The following is a 22206-nucleotide window of genomic DNA, read 5'->3' as shown; positions in this document are numbered from 1 at the left end:
CTTGAGTTCGCATGTGAAGGAGTATCAATCTGCAATAGTGTATTGATAGTGAAACATTAATTAGAACCGTACCCACGTAACTCAGCATATCAAAACTTATAGAGTTGAATTCTAATCATTTACCTCCTGTTCTCCTTCTCTTCGTGGGTGGCTACTTGCGTCGGCCGGTGTTGTCGAGGAAAAGGGCAAGGTCGGCAAATTCATTTGCTTTGCCCATGCATTGAACTCTTCGCGCATCTCATTGCGCACTTGTTCTTTAATTGATACCACTGTGGTATCGAAGTTCTGTGGCGAGTTCACACTTGCTCGGGATCTTCCAGATTTGGTATATTCGGGACCCATTACCTTCTCCCATCCTAGCAAGCTCCCCCCAGCACCTAATACCCGTCCCGGATGGTAGGGCTTTCCTATAGCCAAGGTGAAGGGGTCCTTCTCTACCGTCGGGACGAGCTTGCCTTCAACAAGCTCTCCAGTGTACTCAAGCTGTAGCAAAAACAAAATGGCAACATGAAGTCCGTGTTTATATAAAGTGATATACATGCAAATGAATAAGTTAGTTCACTAGTTCATAGTTGCTTACTAGCTTATCTATCATTTCTTTGGTTTCCGGAGCCTTGATGGACCATTTTCCGGTCTTCTTGTCCCGCGAATGCATAGAGCAAAAGAAATCCCCAGCACGACTCACCAAAGTACTGGTCGTGGAGTCTGACGGCGCTGTGGAGGACCCTAGAAGCGCAGTGGGGTATAATCCTTCACTCATCCACGTATCCCTCCATTCATCATACGTCATTGCTCCCATATGATGGTGGTATTGCTTTTGCAATGCATTCCTGGAATTCTGCTCCCTCATTTCCTACATAAAAAGATATATATGTTAGTTTCATTACTAATAAAAAAGACGATAAATTACAACACAATTTTCATCAGAGTTCTTTAAACTTACAATTTCTTCTTTTTTACATTTTTGATGAACGAAAGCCTCCCAATCATCCTTCGATATGCTAGGCCATATTTGCCAAGGGAGTTTCTCTTCATCGATGACATCATCATCACTGCCACCCCCTTTCTTGTTCTTTGGTTTCCTCACAAGTTTCTTTGTGATAAACCGACGAACTAAGTTACACTTGAAGCTTCTGAATCTTGCCGCAAGTAAGGATTCAAACACCCTTCGCTTGGCGTACTCATTTGGAATGTTAAATAGACTCTGCAAGCACAAATAAAAAACATTATTGGTTTGCCCATTACATAATAATAAATTGAAATTGTTTATAAATAATCACATTAAATCAAACTTACCCTGGTATCATTCCAAAACGTGTCAATCAAGCCTGTAGGTACGTCGCTCATACGAAGCGTAATGGGGATTTTGTGCGCACAAATCCCAACTTGACCAGCATACTGACGACGCCATTTACCTGAGGGTTGCCCTACCCTGTCATACTCCAAGACCATAGGACCAACAGGTTTCTTGAAAGTTGTCGTCGGACCCCTCTGCTTTTTCTTCGCTGGTGCCTGCACCCCCGCTCCACTTTGATCCTCACGAAATGGCTCCACAATGGCATTATCGATTGGAGGCGCTTGCTCAGCTGCAATTTCAAAGTCATCTATCATTCACTCCAATACATCTTGCGCCTGATCTTCTGGCTCACCCAAATCAGTTTCCTTGTTCACATCATACGACTGGTCCCCATCATTAGATAAATCATCTGAGTTAGATTCAACATCCTCAACTCGAACACGGAATCGATCGTCCGCCATTAGATGTTAAAACCTGTCATTACAAACATAACACGTTATTAGCTGCTGAATTGTAAGGTAAACTTATAATCATATATAAATTGCTGAATTATAATACAAATAAACTCTGAAAATGGTGATGCAAGTTACTTTATTCATTTAAAAGAATATAAGAAAAATGGGCAAGTAATTCAACAATTTCATTCATTATTACCTAAAATGTGATTTTTTTATTCTTTCTACGCCTGCAATTCAAACTAACAGAAAATATACAGTACCTCAATCTAATATTCCTTCATCGTGGTCGGATCTCATGTAATTGGCTTGGTCGTCTATCTCATTTGGCACAGCAGGTCTAGGAACGGTGAAAGGTGCCGAGTCATCAAAGGCATCATATTCTTCCTCATCCTCGACATCTCCAACGCCAAGGATTATTCTTTTGCTGGCTAGCACAATAGACCATTTTGAGTCGGCAGGGTCAGATACGTAAAACACCTGCTTAGGTTGAGATGCAAGGATGAACGATTCCACACTATCATTAAGGTTGCCAAGATCTACAAGAGTAAAGTCATCAAATTTGACGTTACGCTTGATATTATCAACCCACTTACACCGGAAAAGAGCAATCGTGAAGTCACAATAATCAAGCTCCCATATTTCTTGAATTCGACTGTAGTATGACAACTCTGCATCGACGGGTGATTTATCCTTAGCACTTGCAAACTCCCTTGACGATGCCACAACTGTTACACCACTGTTTTGGGTCGAGGACGATTTCAAATCTTGACGCTCAGTCCAAAATGTGTACCCATTTATGTCATATCCCTCAAATGAGCGAACATCATCCCTAGGACCATAAGCAAGCCACCTTACTGTAGCTGTGACACTCTCATCCATTCCACCCATCACTTGATCACGAAACCAACTCACAAACTTCTTATTGTGCAACTGCATCAGTGCCCTTTCACCTTTCGACGGAAACTCATCACGCAAACTAGCCATGTGCTCGTCTAAATATGGGTGAACATCTGCAACATGGTGCAACACATATAGGTGTGCTTGTAAGAACTTCTCTCGATCAGGTGACATTTATTTCGACCCGATTGTTCCATGACTATCAAGTCTACCTTCATGTCGAGAAGTAGGAATACCAATAGGTTCAGCAACGGCTATATAGTCGGCCACAAAATTACCAATCTCCTCGGCCACGGTCCCTTGAATCATACTTCCTTCCGGGTGAGCCCGATTCCTAACTTTATCTTGCAATGTACCCATGTGTCTTTCAAAAGGATAGCACCACCTCAAGAACACTGGACCGCACAACTTAATCTCACGCACCAAATGAAGAATAAAATGCACCATTATGTCAAAAAACGAGGGCGGGAAGTACATCTCAAATTTGCACAAAGTCACAACCACATCCGCCTGTAAAGCATCAAGGGTACAAGGATCAAGCACTTTGCTATATATTGTATTGAAAAACGAACAGAGGCTTGTAATAGCTTCCCTCACATGCTTTGGCAAAATACCACGTATTGCAATTGGTAGAAAAACTTGCATCAGAACATGACAATCATGGGATTTCATACTTGTCAGCTTCAATTCTCCATTTAAGGATACAAATCTTTTCATGTTAGATGCGTACCCTGATGGAACCTTAATGCCATACAGACATTCACAAAACCTCCGTTTTTCTACCCTTGACAATGTGTAGCAAGCCGGAGGTAAATAGGCCTTCCCCTCTTTGGCTTTTCCCTCACTTTTCTTCTTTGACGCATCCGCGGCCTTTCCCTTTCCCTTGCTCTTCCCCTTTCCCTTTTTCGAACCCATTTCTTTTTCCTTTTCCTGTTCATTTCCCTTACTAACCCTTTGCTTAACCCACAATTCTAGACGCACCCCCATCTTTTCCAAATCTAAACGTGCACCCTTTCCGTCCTTTGTCTTGTTTTGAATATTCATCAGCGTTCCCACAAGTGCGTCACACACATTCTTCTCTATATGCATTACATCAAGACAGTGCCTAACGTCATGTTCTTTCCAGTACGGGAGCAACCAAAAGATTGATTCTTTTTTAAAGAGAGCAACTGATTCCGCCGCTTTTTCAGATTTCCCAAATACTGTTCGTACACCCTTGACCCGATCGTAAACCTCCTCACCAGTCAGTGGCCTAGGAGCAGTCCCCTCCTCCACCGTCCCATCGAAAGCCTTTTTCTGCCGACGGTACGGGTGATCGCGCCTGAGCAACCTTCTTGTCCTTAAATACACCTGTTTGAAAGAATGATCAAGGCGTCTGCTTGGCGTATCATCAATACAAATGGGACATTCCTTCTTCCCTTTATTCTTATATCTAGACAAGTTGCCATATGCAGGAAAATCATTAACGGTCCATATAAGAGCTGCACGCAATGTGAACATCTCATTCTTATGAGCATCAAACACGGAAACCCCTTCGTCCCACATCTTTCTCAAATCATCAACCAATGGCGCAAGATACACATCAATGTCGTTTCCAGGTTGCCTTGGCCCCGATATCAAGAGTGAAAGCATTACATATTTCCGTTCCATGCACAGCCAAGGAGGCAAATTGTAGATCACTAAAAGTACCGGCCATGTGCTGTGCTGGGTACTAAGAATGCCAAATGGATTCATCCCGTCCGTGCACAAACCAAGCCTTAAATTTCTGACTTCATCACCAAATTCCCCAAACTTCATATCAAGGTTCTTCCATTGCGGGGAGTCGGCTGGGTGCTTTAGCATTCTGTTTTTCTTTCTTCCCTCTGCATGCCACCTCAAGTTTTTAGCGTCTTTTGGTAAAGAGAACAGACGCTTAAACCTTGGAATTATGGGAAGATACCACAACACCTTAGCAGGAGGTCCCTTCGTACCAGCATTGCTACTCTTGCGCTTGTAGCGCAACTTCTTGCATCTTGGACACTCCTCCAATTGTTCATATTCATTTCGGTAAAGAATACAATCATTAGGACATGCATGTATCTTCTTATACTCCAAACCAAATGGACACATGAGCTTCTTAGCGTAATAGTAAGACTTAGGAATTTCATTCCCATCGGGCAACATCTCACTTAACACGCTCAACAAGGAAGTAAAACTACTGTCCGTTCACCCATGCTTCGACTTAATGTTAAAAAGAGTAAGCACGGCTGATAGTTTGGAGTATTTTTTTCACCCAGGATACAAAGGCTTTTTAGAAGCCTCCGATAATGACTCAAACACGTCACCTTCAAAACCACGCATCATATCATCCACACCTTCATCCTCAACCTTATCCACATGATCATCCTCAAATCCCTCCTCAGCACCATCATCATCAATATGTTCATCATTCTTGTATTCCTCGTCCACACGGATATCATTGCTTCTATCATCTTGCACATCATACCCAATAACATCCCCACTGTACTCTCCTTCTTCACCAAGCCAAATCCACACATGATATTTAACCCTAAACCCACGACAAACTACATGATCTCTAATGATATCAACACTATTGACCACTTTCACATTATTACAATCAACACAAGGACAATAGAGGTACTCGAAACCCATTCTGCGCTGATAAGATGAAGCCGTCTCGCAGAACTCTTGAACCCCATTAAAGAATTCCAATGTATCACGTCTACCATACATCCATCCACGATCCTTCTCCATTAAGTAAATTGTCTCTAAACATGGCAATATATTACGAATGATAATGTATAATTGCTACATCTACTATATATATAAATCAAATTCAAACACACACCATGCATATAACTTTCATATACATACACAAATGAATATATGCTTCTAAAGGGTCCTTATCACTCCAACCTAACCTATCCTTGAACGTTTACTCTCACTAGTGAATGTATGTCAATTTTCCAATTTTAAGGAAAATCCGGCAGCATTTCCCCCCAGTTCTCCAAGTACACGACGTAGGTAATTACTTAGCCACATATGTACCCAGAGAACATGGTGATCGAGGAAATGGTAAGCCAAGATGTTCCTTAAAATCGAAAAAAAAAGACATACATTCACCACCTAAGTGAGAGTAAGCGTTCAAGAACAGTCCCAACCGGGGACTATTCAAGACTTTCTCCTAATGAGAAAGCCTTGAACGGGTATCTAGGCACATGATGATGCAATGCAAACATTTCATATATTTATTGTTGTATTTAGTTTGTCATTATATAATACACAAATCTAATATCTAGCATGAAAAAACTTTTATTAAAACAATAATAGAGAGAAAGTAATATTTATAGCTTAGAGAAGTTTATAATTCATACCAACACAATGGATGTATTCTTTCTAACTTCCCACTTGAGCTTAATTAATGTGTAGTCTTCAAACTTAACTAGCTTGAACTTCAATTCACATATGAACCTATAAAAACGCAAAGACAAAAAACACATTAAGAGTTAGTAAGTATGTATACATCCATTAATTGAACTAATAAGGGACTATAATTAATTGTAAATTAGCCTAAACTAAACTATAATTCTTCACTTATCTAAACTAACCTATAATTCTTCAGTTATCTAAACTAACCTTAACTTACTTGAACTTAATTAATTGTAAATTCAACCTTGGTGGTAACAATCTATGCAAAAGCCAACAAAGAATAACCCAAAACATTATTGAATATCACAATGCAAGCTCAAATCAGCATAGTAATTCAAAAAACAAGAAACCCAAATAAAATACACACAAAGACCTAATTTTCTAGCTACTTACCTTGAAGCTGCTTCAATGGAGGTGAGAAAGCTCACACAGCCCTTCAATGGAGGTGAGAAAGCTCGCATAGCCCTTCAATGGAGATGGAGGGAGAAGAGAAGAGGGATTGCGTGGGAATTGAAGACACCAAGAATTGAAGGAATGAGGAAGGAGCAGGGAAAACGCAGAAGGAGGGGAGCAAGTTCGCACAGCTAGCTCTTCAATGGAGGTTCGTACCTCACACCAGGCCACTTCAATGGAGAAAGAGGGGAGCAAGTTGAATGAGGAAGGAGGAGGGAAAACGCAGAACCTTTTTTTTTGCAATTGAATGAATTGAAGACGTTGATGAACAGTGACAAAACCCGCAATTTTTTTTTGAAAATTAGCAACGGTTAACCGTTGCCATTCATGAACCTTTTATTTTATTATTTTTTTTAAAAAAAAACGCAGTTGGCAACGGTTAATCGTTGCCAATGTTAATCAATATTTTTAAAAAAAAAAAAAAAAAAATTGGCAACGGTTAACCGTTGCCAATTCTGATATTTTAAATGGCGCTCACTTAAGTTGGCAACGGTTTTCATGAACCGTTGCCATAGGGGGGTTGCCTATTTCTTTTTTTCTACTAGTGTTGTCTGATTTAATTGGTTGGTTATATATAAAAGTCTTTGTTTTACTTTATTTGAAGTATGACCTTGTTACCATTCATGTTAATATTCAAACTATTACATTTCAGGGGGAAAAAACAAACATCAAGTTCCTTTTTTTTTTTTTTTAGTGCTCGATTCTTCTATAATCCTATTTTGAATTGTTTGTGTGTTTTGTTTATCAGGGGATTTAGATCAATTAGATATGAGTAAAAAGTGCTAGAAGTGGATACTGAAGCTGAAGAAGATGCTTCACGAAGTGTTCCCGAATTGCTTTACATGAGAAATTGGAGAAGCAGGAGAAAGAAATGATTATGCGGTCCAAAGAATTGATGTTCAGGGGAAAAAATGATTTAGTTTTAACTTTTAATTGTTTTTATCTTAGTTTAACTAGTGATAATTAAATCAAATAATCGATAACAAGGATAAATCATGAACATACATGGGTGATAGAATGGGAACTCAATGTTTCCTTTTTTCAAAGCCACAACACTAAGAATTTCCTAGACCAAACAACTAACATGATAAGAAATGAAGTCTCAATGATAGGAAGTGGGTTTCTAACTCGAGTTTGTCTTTCGATTGCTTCGAGATAGCATGAAGCACAAATAATTGGGATTGCTCACCAAAATTACTACACTAAAGCATCCTAATCATTGAAACAAGGCAACCACATTCATGAAAGGAGTATAATCTAACCACACAAGAGAAGACTCACAATCCAACTCCATTTCTCAATGCAAGTATAGGAAGTGAAGTACATGAGTATAAAGTTGGCCACCAAAATACACATGCAAACAATCTCATGAGCAAACAATCTTCAAACCTAATAGAAAACGAAAACATCTCAAAATTAATCAACCCATGGCTTAGTTGGGTTTTCACCTAATCCTTAGCTAAGTAACTACTCACAAATCATGGATAAGAGTAACATTCTAACATTGAGCATGCAAGAACAATCAACAAGGATTAAGAGAAAATTAAGATTCACATAACCATATAAAAAAAAACAGAAAATAAGAAGAGAAGAGAGTAAGAGATTACTACTTGAAGCTTCAAAGTTAAGGAGAAATGTTGAAGTTGAGAGAATGAAGCTTGAAATTATCTTCTACAATGCTTGAGTTTAAGAGATTCTAAGCTAAAATAACTAATCAATTGAAGATCTACATTGTTAATTAAGAGAAAGAGCCTAAGAAGACTAAGGGAGAAGAAGATCTCGCCTACAAATGAAGCTAAAGGGATATTATATAACCCCCAAGTAAAAGGACGGAGAAAACAAGAATTGGCCCGTCTACAGGTCGGCACGGACATGCCGAAGGTTGCACGGACGTGCATACCTGTTAAAATGAGAACAATAGCTACTTCCTGACCTTGCACGAACGTGCATCACTTGGCACGAATGTGCAGGTCTTTGCATGGACGTGCAACTTTTTGGCACGGGCGTGCAGCTTTTTCTAGCGAAACAACTTCGTTTTGGAAGGTCATAACTTCTTAATTACTCATCGGAATAAGACGTGGCCAGTCGTTGGAAAGCTCTTGAGATGAACTTTAATCTCTAATTTGAATCACTTCAAAAAGTTGAGTAGAAAAAAAAGTTATGGTCATTTGAAGTTGACCTTAGTGCAAAAATCCTTCCAAAACCCTTCCAAATGCTCTTATTTCACTCTTGGACACTTTTCCTTGCTTCTTTCATTCTTCCATAGCTCCCTTATTTCCTCTTCATGTCTCAAACTTCTTTTATTCTTTGTCCAAAAGCTTCAAAGTGCCATTTTTATTCCTAAATATGCACCAAAACACTAGCAACCCTGTGAAACATATGATACACAAAAAATGCATAAAAATAGAGTAATTAGTGAACTAAGGCATTGATTTCTCACAATTCTAAGGCTCAAAATCACTCTAAAATCATACAAAATTACAAGCTATCAGTAGACCAATCCGGGCATGGGTAAATTTATGATTCATTCTAAATATTCCTTGAACTCTACTTGAGAGAAAGGCATGAACGAGGTTTATGAGTTTTCATAAAACTCATTGGCGACTCCTTATTAGTTTCTTACAAAAAAGCGTAATGATAGAATCAATTCTAATTCAAGGTCCTCCAAACAGTCAGGGATTCAAATCTCAACACACCTTTAAAAAGTGTAAAGTCCTAGGCTTTAAAGGGCCTTGGGCATAAAGGAAGAGGATCCCCAACGACGGGCACACCCTCCTCACAGAAGAAAACCATTACCACTTATTTTCTTACTGCTTTATGCTAAAGCCACACATAATCCAAGTAACTTCTTGAAAACATGTTAAAAAAAAAAATCTTGCAAATATGTTAAAACATAATCCAAGTTTACTTCTTGCAAACATGTTAAAACATGATATTTTTAGCAGCATTGAAATTTTTGTTAACTTCATTGAAATTTATGTTGACTTTGCATGTAAATTTATTTTCATGACACGTAATCTTTAACGAATGTTAATATGTTTGGGCCACTAAAAAAACACACACACAAAAAAAAAAAAAAAAAGCTAGGGCACTTTAATAAAACTGAAAATACTGCCCAACTACTATGTTATTGTAGGAGATGTTTACTTACAGTGCAACAGTAACAAGCATTCACGTTGACAAAAAAATGGCATAACAACTCCTGTGCTGCATGTAAGAAAAAGATAGATGAGACTTTTTACTAAACAAACTGCGACGATATAGTCAAATACCCTAAGACAAGGTACATTAGAATATCAACTACTCACTCTTTTATAAAGAAAAAGAAAAAATATTCTTGCATTTTTCCAACCAACACAACTCGCAGATACCTCTTAACTATTGACATAGACGATGGAAGTGCATGTATTTCAATGGCTTTGTTCGACAAGGAGGCTGAAAAAAATGTGGGAAGTCCGGTCCACAAATTAATGGAACTTGAGAAAAAGGTACGACTCTTACAACTTACTAACAACAACTACAATATAATGCCTTTAAACTAGATGACCATATACAATATGTAGGAAAACGACAAAGAAAAGGTGATGCAACGATTGGAGCATTGTGTTGGCAAACAATTTGTTTTCAAGGTCAAGCTCAGCACAACAAGTAACAAAACTGAACTCATTTGCCAAAAAAAACGTACAACATCAAGTACAAATTAATTTTTTTTTTTTTTTTTAAAACGAAAAAAAAAAATGCTGTTTTTTCACTTGTGCTAAAAAAAATGTTGTAACTTGTAAGCATGAAATAAAGGGGTAAATTTTTTTAATAATATTAAAATAAAATATTTTAAAAAAAAAAACGAGAAACCCGTTTCGGATCCATTTAACTCCAAAGTCGTCGACTTTGATATTTTTCACAAATTGTTGATTGTTATCCGTCTTTTCAAAATTGAAGGGTTTCAGGTTTCGTTTTAATCTTAAACGAAACGTAAAGGTTTCGATCTTTCTTCAAATGTTTCGGCCCTTTTATCTCCCACTCTATCAGGTATTTTAATTTAAACCCCACTTAATCTTTTTTATTTCTTCCCCCTTTTTCGATCAATTATTTTGGGATTTACTCTATCTTATCTGTGATTGTTGTTTTGATGATCGCACAAATTATTAATAATATTAATACAATTATTTGTTGTTTGTTTTTATTATTATAATTTTACCATATGATCTTTGTTGAAGTCAAATGGATTTAAAAGTATATTTATTTTATTTGGGTTTTGATTATTTACGGTGTTGTTGAATTGGGTATTTAGGAAAAAAAAAAATTGTGGAACTGTTGGAACGTTGTAATTTGATTTATGATGTTTATGGTTTTGATTATTGTATTTGTTATATGGTTAGCTGCTCTATTGTTCATGTGTGTGAAATTGATCAATCTCGGATATCAATATCGATTTTCTCAAACGGGTGTAGTGGAGAGCTCTTATGATCTTTGATCATTTTATGTGACAACAAATATGGGTTAACATAGTGATATAAAGTTGTGTTTCCAAACTTGGAATGATGATATAGTTAGATTAATTTGATGTCTATAGGACTCTATATTTGGATTGCAGTGGATTTTGGATATTGACATGGACTTTTTCAAATGGTTGGAGTGGAGAGCTTTTATGTTCTTTGATCATCCTATAACAAATTTAGATTAACAAAGTGATTTATGTTGAGTTTTCACATGTTCAATGATAGTATAGTATGGTTTAGTTAAATTAATGTCTATAAGGCTTTATATTGGATTGGTAGTGGCTATTGACTTGTTTTGGCTATGTTGTGTTGTTGTAATGGGGTTAGATTAACTTCACTAACTTCTATTTTCTTAAAAATGAATAAAAAGTGGTCAAACATGTTTGAACTTTAAATCAAGCAATTGGTGAGGGATGACAAATAGATTATTTTGTTTCGAAGATGGTTTGTGGGTTAGCCTATCACTAGTTATAGGCATACCTGCATTAAGTTCTTACCTATATTAAAGCAGCTAATGGTGATAGGCTATTGTTGTGGCTTGAGTTGATGGTGAATTTTGCTGATTTGAGTTATTGTACTTTTTTCTGAATGAAGAGGAAGATTTTTATGGATGACTATACGGAATAATCACTTTTGGTTCATGTAGCCGACCCCACTTATGGGATTAAGGCTTTGATTGATGGACACTTTTTTTTGAATCATCAAAACTATAAAGACCAAATCAATGTGCTTGGGTGTGTGTGTGAAGTATTGCTGTTTTTACGAGTATGACTGGGGGTGTAAAAGAGCAACCTGAAACTGTGTTGTTAAAGCCTTTACTGTTTTAAGATCTGGCTTGCGAGAAAGTTGGGATGGGCAATTGTTGATCAGGATTCAGTTACTTGTCTAAGGCACTCTGATAATGCTTGGTACTCTTGGTATTTCACTGTGATTGTGGCTGCTTTTGATATATTGGTGAAAAGAAGCATGATTGCTTGTATTGTGTGTATCTTTTGTCAGTTTCAACAAACAACTTTTTCTTCTTATTTTCCCCCTTTTTTTTCTTTTCCTGCTAGCACATTGAATACATAGTATTACACTTCTTTGCCTTGGAATTTAAATAAGGACATGGAGAATTAGCTGCATCCAATAGTGGGTTTTATTATAAAAGTTGATGAATTTTTCATGATGTATCTCACAGATACTTCTTGGTTATCGTAAGAACATAAGATATTCCTCATGACATATTTTAGGATTTACCATTGAATTTTTTTAAACTTTTTTTAGATGCTCAATACATTTTTGACCTTGCAATTTGACTACTATTGCTGCTGTTGGGAGTAAATGATTCATGATTGTGTGTAGTAAATTACTTTACTTTGGCCTCTAAATTCTATACCTCATCACTGACTAATGATCTCCGTCTTTCTGAACTAAATGATTGAAACTCATTTTCGCTACCAACCTAAAACTTGTTGGTTGATTTCAAACGTGGACTTTCTTTAAACTGGTGTCATCTTAGTAATTCATTAAATTCAATTACATGCTTTTTCTTTTTACCAAGGAAGTTTAAAGTTTAGTTTTGGTGATTAAGATGAAATGGCAATACTAGATATCTTTCATGTCGTGACTATGGCTTTGATTTGGTAATGATAATAGATAGTTGCCCATACAAGCATTAATCAGAGTATGTCTCATTTATATTGTCACTTGATAATGAGAAAGCATATTGAATGGCATAGCCTCAATATGGTCAATGATTAATTTTGTTTTATTGTGCATTGCTTGATCAGAAGATTAGTTGCCTTCAATGTAGATTGATTACATAATAAAGGTTTTTAATTTAGTGCATCTGTTGTCAGTCATATGGCTGCGCAACTTTAAGAACTTTTTAGATTTTCCCCTGTGATTCAGTTGCATAAATATTTCACCATATATTTCTGTTTCATCTTTGTAGATCTGCATTTGTGTCCTTCGTTGTCCACTTGCCACAACTGTTTTTTCTATGAGTAAACATGCCTACTGAGACTGATAAATGGGGTTGGAAACATGTTAGTGTGTTTGGTGGATTTGATAAAGGTAGTGGTACAAAAAGATGGAAATGCAATCATTGTAATGTAAGATACAATGGTTCCTATTCACGTGTGAGGGCCCATCTTCTTGGATTCACTGGTGTTGGCGTGAAAAGTTGTCCAGCAATCGACAAATCTTTAAGAGAAGAATTCCGGATATTAGAAGAGGAACGCCTTCACAGGAAAAAGAAAAAAAATCCTCTTAGTGCAAAGATTGGTAAGCGCATGAAGAATTGCCAATTGAATTTCGCTAGCCCGATTAGAACTCTTGCTAAAGAGGATGTAGATGAGACTGTAGCCAGATTTTTTTATGCTGATGGATTGAACATGAATGTAGTGAACTCCCCATACTTTCGAGAAATGATCCGAGCAGTTGCAGCTTATGGTCCTGGATATGAACTCCCCTCTAAACATATGCTGTCGGATACCTGTCTAATTAAAGAAAAAGCAAAGCTGGAAAAAGCCATAACCTTAGTCAGGGAGTCCTGGCCTCACACAGGATGCACAATTATATGTGTCAATCGTGTTGATGGATCCCTTGGATGCTTTTGTATTAACTTCTTCATTGCGAGCCCAAGGGGTGTTATGTTTCTGAAATCAATTGATATAAATGAAGGGGATGAAGCTGACAATTTATTCATCAATGTACTCAGTGATGCAATAGTAGAAATTGGGCCCAGAAATGTAATTCAAATAATCACCCACCTTGGCCAGGCAAGTAGTGCTTTTGAATCTGTTATATTATTAAAGTTTCCTCATATATTTTGGTCCCATTGCACTTCACATTCTATCCATCTTCTTATGGAAGCGATTGCTGAATTGGACTGGATGAAAGCTGTTGTTTTGTGTGCTAGAGGAATTGAGCAAGTTATTTCATCTTACCAACGATATTCGTCTTGTCTTTTGTACAATTCAATGGAGATTTCTGATTCTCTGTCTTTGAAGTTTGCACCTTCATTCTGTTTGGTCCAAAGAATTTTTCAGATGAAGGAAGAATTGCAAGATTTAGTCATGAGCATTGAGTGGAAACAATGGAAGGTTACTGATTTATGTGATGTTGTCAATACAGAAGCCACTGTGTTAGGGGACGAATTCTGGGCTAGGGCTCAGCTGATGTTGCAGCTTAGTGAACCTTTTGTTAGACTACTTGCTACGTTCAATATCGACAAATCTGTCATGGGGGATGTGTACAACTGGCGGGTTCAGTCACTTGAAGCTGTGAGGAGCAGGGGCATTGATGACATTGCACTTAGTCAAATGGAGTTACTGATAGAGAGCAGATGGGATATGCTATTTTCCCCCCTCCATGCAGCCGGCTACATGCTGAACCCAAAATATTTTGGGAGAGGTCAGAGCAAGGATAAAACTGTTATGCGGGGATGGAAGGCCACTCTAGAACGATATGAGCACGAAAGTGCTACAAGGCGTTTACTAAGAGAACAACTTAGTGTTTATTGGAGATCCGAGGGATCATTCGGAGAGGAAGATGCTGTCGAATGTAGAGATAAGATGGACCCAGTTGCTTGGTGGGAGAATTTTGGTTTTGAGACACCCCACTTGCAGACTTTAGCCATAAAGGTGCTGAGCCAGGTTTCTAGTGTGTCGCTGTGTAGAGATAGTGGTCAATGTGACAGCCTTCCATGTCGAGAAACTGTGAAAAAGATGGGAGTGGAAAGAGTGGAGGATCTTGCGTTTGTGAGAAACAATCTTGGCCTTCTGAGCCTAAAACATGGAAGCATAAACTTTATATCTATGCCTAAAAGTGGGAATATGTGTTGTTTGACTGGATGTTGATAGCTATGCATTGTTCTGAGATGAAGTGTTAAAGTTCAAGGCTTGTACATGAATATAAATATCTGTTGCCAATATCTTCAGGTTGGTGGACTTCATTTATGCAGCCAACCTGAAGATATTACACTGCCCATTGATGGATCAGTATACAACTATAACTCGGGATGGACTTTTTCGGAGCCGGTATTTGTCTACTGAAGTTAATTTTACTCTGAAACATTTTACAAGTCGATATATTGTGCATTTTACTTCACTGCAAAGGGGTTTCTCAGAGAAAGGCCGTGTTTCCGAGATAATAGCATGTTGTGTGTGTATATTGCAGGCTGAGGCACATTTGATTAACTTACCATTAGCAGCGTCTTGCAAGATGTGATTGGATAAAAATGATGGCCTATGATACTGTTCTATATGTTATATACTTCCCCGTCCAATTAAGATTGTCCTATTTGACCTTAGAAGCTCCCACATATAATGGTCAAATGAAGCAATTTTAGTGGGACAGAGAGAGTGTGTGCAGTTATTAATGCTGATTAATTTCTTGTGATACCGCCCAACATTGTTTACATGCTTTTCTTTTTTATATCAGCACATATTTTTCTTGAGGAGCTTTCACCCTTGAGCACATCATATATTGACATGATTTCCATTGAACAAGGCCTTGGGTTAGAATGAACAAGCAAGCGAAGCAAAGCCTTCTTAGTTGTGGTGTCGACGATCCAACCCCCCGTTGTATAGGCAAGAGAATTCAGTTTGATTGTTTATTGATGTCCGAAATCCGAAGATGTTTGACAGATCTATGTTGGACATATCTAATTAGCCGTGGACTAACTTGTTCCATGCAACATCTCTCTTGCTGATTTCTTTTGGTGGTGTAGCTGGGCAAAGCCTGACTATCTCAGTTGGGCATTGATCATACGTAGGGTCCTAGTGATACCAGCATTTTACAGAAATAAATTATTTTGGTTCCAGTTTATTAAGACAGCAGGTCGGTGTTAAATTCTTCCTTTTTTAGAGTAATCACAAATCTTGACTTTTGTGTCATCAAACTCGTCACCATATAGTTTGGCCTTTGAAAAAAGAAGTTAGACATAGATGTAAATAGAAGTTATTTTGCAATGGCCCCAATAAATATTATGTGCACTCTGGGGTGAGCATAGGACGGGTACTGGTATGGTTAGTACTAACAATTCGAGTAATCGATAACCGATATCACTAAAAGTGATATTCATAAACCGAATCGATAAGTTGGGGTATACGGACTAAGTTATAGACTAGGCTTATAGGCTTATAATATAAAGTATTGTTAATAAGAGATAGAAATAATAAAATATTTATGAAAGTGGGGTTAGTGGGAGAGAGAAATTATAAAATAATGGTGGGTCCTTTCCAAATATAGTAGTGTTGCAATTAATATGAAACGGCCGAAAATGAAAAGTGTTGCAACTAATGCAAAACGGATGGAGTAGTTATTATGATATTATTTAACACTAATCAACAACAATACCACATGATCTTGACCAAATTATTAATAATATTACCAATCATTGATATTATAAAGTGATTATGAAGTAAAGTAAGAGTTTAGATTTTGGAAAAATAGATTTAAGTAGGAAAAAAAAAACAAAAAATTGCTTATCGGATCGGGTAATCGTTAATTTTTAACGATACCCAATAACCATACCCAATAAAAAATTATCGAAACGGGTAACCAAATCGTTATGGTTATCGAATCGGATACCCTAATTTTGGAACGGTTATGGATCGGGTTTTCGGGTTTTCGGTTTTTCGGGTAGTTTTGCTCAGCCCTAGCATGCTGTCACGGGACAAGCACAAATCGCCCTTGTGGCACTTGAATTCTCGAGGCTTGATCCAGGCCAACTTTCCCATACGTACAACAAGCTAATAATTAGAGGAAACAACATGCAATGACATTGACCAGCGCCACAAACATATGCATCAGTTTGGCACACAAGCATAAGGAGGTTGCTCGTATGGGACTTGTTGTGCCGGGACATTGGGAAAATTATCAGCACGTGACTGCGTGGCCAGTAACATGGTGGGGTTATAGCCTACATTTATTTATAAGAGTAACTTTCATTGTTTTATATGATTAATTTAATAAATTTATTAATGTAATCTTATTTTATCTATAAGAGTGATTTCAATTCATTATAAGGCCCTGTTCATTTCAACTTAAAAAAATTCAGTTCAGTAAAAATACATTCAATTCAGTAAAAATACATTCAATTTAGTAAAAATAATTTCACTTTAGTAAAAATCAGTAAATATAAAGAAGAAATATATCAGAGAATCAGTAAAAAATAACTTCAGTTCAGCAAAAATAATTTCAATTCAGTAAAATTAATTTCAGATTAGTAAAAATGATTTAAGTTCAGCAAAAAGATTTTACTTTACTAAAAATAATTTTATTTGTTCATTTGAGTAAAGTGTTTTCTTTTGTTTTGACAATTAAGAGAATAATTCCACATAATTGTAAGAGTATCACCATTTTTCCGTTAAAGAAACCCCTTATATGTCAATATAACCTCATTTGATCATAGTTGTAATTCTTGTAAACTTCACTACTCATTTAATTGTCTTTAAACTGGCCACATCATCGACTAATAATTTGGCAGCCACATACAAGTATATATAGAACTTGAGATGGAGGAAGTAACCTTTTTTTGGTGGTTAATTTTTCTCTTGGTTAATCAAGTAATTGCAATTGTCATAAGCTCACTGGTGGATTTAGTTAATAATCAGTTCCTCCAATTTAACATTTAAGGCATGATTAATAAAAAAGGAAAAATTGTCAAAAATAATACAAACTTTCACTCATCCGTTAAAAACAAGTCGAACTTTCAATTCTTTCTAAATAATATAAACTTTGGAGGGTATCCACTTTAAACGAGACATTTTAGTTACAACCTAAACGACCAGTAAACTTTTTTTTTTTTTAATAAATTAATTTAACAATTTAATTAGCTCATAATTAACACTTAAACCATAGTTAATTAACAAAAAAAAAAAAAAAAAACCACTCCTCCTTCCCACCGCCAACCACCACTCTCTGCCCATCTCCTTCACCGGCGACGCCCGGCCCTCCGACATTCCTCTGTCAGCGCCTCAACCCCCTCCCTCGCGCCGACGACCTCATTTCCACCATCCCCAACCCTCCCCTTCATTCCCTTCAATTCCCCGAATCTCTCTCCCTCTCCACGAAAACTCTCTCCCGCCCTATGAAAACCCCTAATTGCCCTTTCGCCCTGCCTCGAAAATTCTAACCGATAGGGTTTCAATTCGGCGGTTGGCGAAGGGGAAATTTGAGGTTTTCGTGGGTTTTCTTATGGGAGGGAGAGGAATTTCGTGGGTTTTTGTGGTGGGTGGGAGTTGGGAAGGGAGGGGGAGGGGTGGGGATGTCGAAAGTGGGGTCACTGGCGCGAGGGATCGGAGGGGGTTGAGGCGCCGACAGAGGTTCGCTGGAGGGTTGGGCGCCACCGGGGAAGGGGATAGACAGGGAGGGGAAGGGGTGGCTGGTGGGGAGGTTTTTTTTTATTAAATAATAATCATAAAATTTAAATTTTTTAAAAATAAAAACATTAAATAAATAACAAAATTTAAACTAAATTATGAAACTAATAAAACAATGACACGTGTCTCATTTACCTATTAGTCAAGTAATTAACCGGTCATAACTTGTTTAAAGCGGATACCTTCCAAAGTTTGTATTATTTAGAAAAAAATCGAAAGTTCGACTTATTTTTAGCGGATGGGTGAAAGTTTGTACTTCCTCCGTTCTTTTTTACTTGACCCGCTTTGACTTTTACGCTATTCACCACCCCTCTTTTGACCGTCTTTTGTGAATAATATGTAAGGAAAAACATATTCATGTGAGATTTTTTTGAATTCATCTCAATAAATACTATCATAATATATAACTTTTATAATTTTTACTTATAGAGAATTAAAGTTATTAGTCATTAAAATTTTGCATTGGCCAGCGTGGTAAAAGAAATAGGTAAAGTAAAAAAGAACAGAGGAATTATTATTTTTGACAATTTACCACATGTTTAGCATGTGACTTGAGATTGGAGATTTTTTTTTTTTTTTTTTCTGACTAATTATCATTAATAACTCTATCTCATATGAAGTGGAGTATCTATTTTTTATACTAAGATTGATGAAATGATTTATCTATTTTTAGCACTTTCTTCTTATACAGTTGTACCCATCTACTTTGAACAAATTCGATAATTTATTGATTCCTCTTTTATTTGGCCTTTGATAAATAAACTGATAGTGCCTCTTAATTCTTCTCTTTTATAAATGATGCTTACTGACTTGTCCCCTCTTTACTTAGTCAAATGTTTTTATTGTAATACTACCTTTTTTTTTTAATCAATTAGTACCAACTACCATCAATAAAACAGCAGGAAATAAATGGCTTTTGAATCAATAATTGTTATTATCCTTTAGAACAATAACAAATCAGCGTAAATTGGTACTTTTTCGTGTTGACAAAATATTGCACTAATATGAGGTCTACTCTTAATTCTTAAACTTTATGTTGGTAATAAACATTTTCAACCATGAGATCTAAAAATACCAATGAGGATTTGTTATATATTGACATATTGTATTAAAGGATAAGAATAGTTATTGACTAAAACTTTCTCCAGGAACATAAATTACATAATGGTTATACATACAATGATCATATTGATATCAATTACTTCAATAAGTTAAAGGCTCGAGGTGGTGTCTAAAATGTATGTTTGAATTTCCTCGAAATAAAGGAGTGATTTGCAAATTCGTTTATATTACTATCCTCGGGCCTCAGTGGCTTTCAAGGGGAAAAAAAGGTATTGTTTGGAACGTACGAAGAACACATTAATACCATTATTATGAATATTATCTATAATAATAATTAAATCTATAACAGCATTAGTAAATTAATAAAAATAATACTTGGTTCCGCTATATCATGGTTTATAATTTAAGCCCATCGTTTGTCTACCGACACACAGTAAATTAATGTGATAATTCCCATTTTGCAGCGACTTTGGTCAAGTTGCCTAATTAATCTAATTATCTTTGAGTTTTGCGAATTGGTTAATTGGTTACCATGTTGGATTACCGCTTTCTATGCTTCTTCTTTGACTTTGGAAATGTAATTAACTTTTCTTCTGAAAAAAAATGTAATTGACTTCAGATCGATAGGATTATTATGTGTTACTAATAATCAATTTTTTTTACTGTAGATGTGTTAATGTTTCTCCGTTACTCATTTAAAATTTCTAATAAATTAAATCAATATAAAACTACAATAAGCATGTAAAAAATAATAGTGCTAGACTTAACATATCTGTTAACTTTGCTTAGACAGCACTGAAATATTAGTTTATTTTTAAAGTTTAAGAGATGGAAATGAGGCTACATTTCAAGACATTGCATGGTGTGAATGTTCTAACTCGCTTTAGAAGTATCCATGGAAAGTCGAGCACATATAAATTTAATGGGGTTTAATTCTAAAATATGAATAAATTTGTAAATAATAACGGATAAAGCTAGATGCACTTTTTATTAAGCTACTTATCTACATTAAATACACTTCTTACAATGATATGGAGTATTAGTTTAATTTAAAGATTTGTGATAAAATCACGTGTAGATCAATATAATTGATGTTCAATTATTCTCAATGTTTCTAATATTAATAGGTTGAGTAATAAGTCTAACAACATCAAATACTTATATGTATACTATGTGAATAATAGTTGTACTATTTACATACATAATTAGTCATTCATTATCTAGATAGATTAGCTACGTGTGTAAGCTAAGTTTTTGAATGATAACTAAGAGAACCATCTTAACAAAATAATGATAGCATTTTAGATGAAGTAATAAAGCAAATTAAATTAACTTTGTTCAACCCATATATATTAATTTTAGTGGTGGTATTTTATTTATATAATATAGAATTTTTTTAAGCCATGAGGTTGATTGTTTATGTAGTTGGACAAAAATTCAATGGGATATATGGAGCATAATTTATGAAAGCATAGGTCATGGTTACGATCAAGTAGATTTTCTAAGGATTGGAAGGGTTGAGTGGGACATTAATTTAAGAAATTACTAAAAACATAATAGGAGTTAGAAAATCAGTGTCAACCGACACAAACGTGCATTTTTTACTTGAATCAAAATTTGGACCTCCTTGTGTGATTATTATGTCAAAAGGAGCTTAATTTGAGGGACCTTCACCATGCATGAGAAGGTCCCACCATAAAAGGTGGTAGCTTATATGAATATAATATTATGACCGTGCAGCTTATTATTGAGTTTTTTTTTTTTTTAATTAGAATAAGGTGTATTTTATACTTTTATTCATTTGATTCTTATTTATTTGAACTAATCTATTAGACCTTTTTAGTTGTAATTTAAACTTGAATAACCTTTAATAATTGAAACTTATTGACTGTATTTTTCGTGAACTTATTTATTTATTGAAGTTTCTTGAGCTTAACTCTAACCATAATTTAAACTTATTTATTCTTGAAATTTCTAATGAACAAATATCACCACGTACTATTACCATTCTTCTCATTGTATGGAAAAATTAATAAAATAAGGAAAAGAAGCAAAATAACGTTAAACACATATCCCAAATTAAAATAGATTACAAGTGTAATCATTTTTTTAAAAATATGATGAAAATAGAAAAAAGTATTTATTGTTGCAAAAAATCAGAGAGAATATTAGCAATGTTTTTATATCAAATCCTCATGTGATTTATGGGAAATTGGGAATTAATAGTAATAGTACATTAGTACGTGGTGTTAATAGTTAGTCTCGGTCGCTTATTCTCCAACTATGTTTTTCGTTTACGAATTTCAGAATTTGGGTTTGTGCTAGAAACGATATAAACCATTTTCAATATCACTTGTTAAGATATAAAAAGTAGATTCATAGTTCATGTTCAATGATCACCTTGTTTCATTCACTAATTCTTGTCAAGACTCAAGAAGAAAAGAGCATATGTTATTTCATACGGAGTAATTAGGCACGGTTATATTTTCATATACTTGCTACAAAATCATGCAGAGTATCTTTAAATTTAATAAAGTAAGAATTATGAAAATCATATTTTCGTAAATTACACTTTAATGAGATGAACCTAATAAGTTATCTTAAAATAAAGTTTTATGTTAAGATAATTCATTAGCAAAAAATATACTTCCAAAGTTTAATCAAGCTAAGAGACAATCAGATCAAACTAAGATGATTTAGACCATGCATATCAGATCATACTACACCACACCTTAGAC

General features: G+C 35.7%; 1 protein-coding gene across 1 annotated transcript; it reads left to right on the top strand.

Annotated features, from left to right (window-relative positions):
* Positions 1–10377: 10377 nt before the first annotated feature.
* LOC110699623 lies at positions 10378–15477 on the top strand. The gene is made up of 2 exons (XM_021877131.1): positions 10378–10563; positions 12970–15477. The coding sequence occupies exon 2, from the start codon at positions 13028–13030 to the stop codon at positions 14876–14878; it is 1851 nt and encodes a 616-aa protein (XP_021732823.1). The 5' UTR covers positions 10378–10563; positions 12970–13027; the 3' UTR covers positions 14879–15477.
* The last annotated feature ends 6729 nt before the right edge of the window (positions 15478–22206 follow it).

Source organism: Chenopodium quinoa, unplaced genomic scaffold, assembly GCF_001683475.1.
Source record: "Chenopodium quinoa cultivar QQ74 unplaced genomic scaffold, ASM168347v1, whole genome shotgun sequence".
NCBI classification, from domain to species: domain Eukaryota; kingdom Viridiplantae; phylum Streptophyta; class Magnoliopsida; order Caryophyllales; family Amaranthaceae; genus Chenopodium; species Chenopodium quinoa.
The sequence above is the reverse complement of the archived record's forward strand: the minus strand, read 5'-3'. Positions and strand labels throughout refer to the sequence as shown.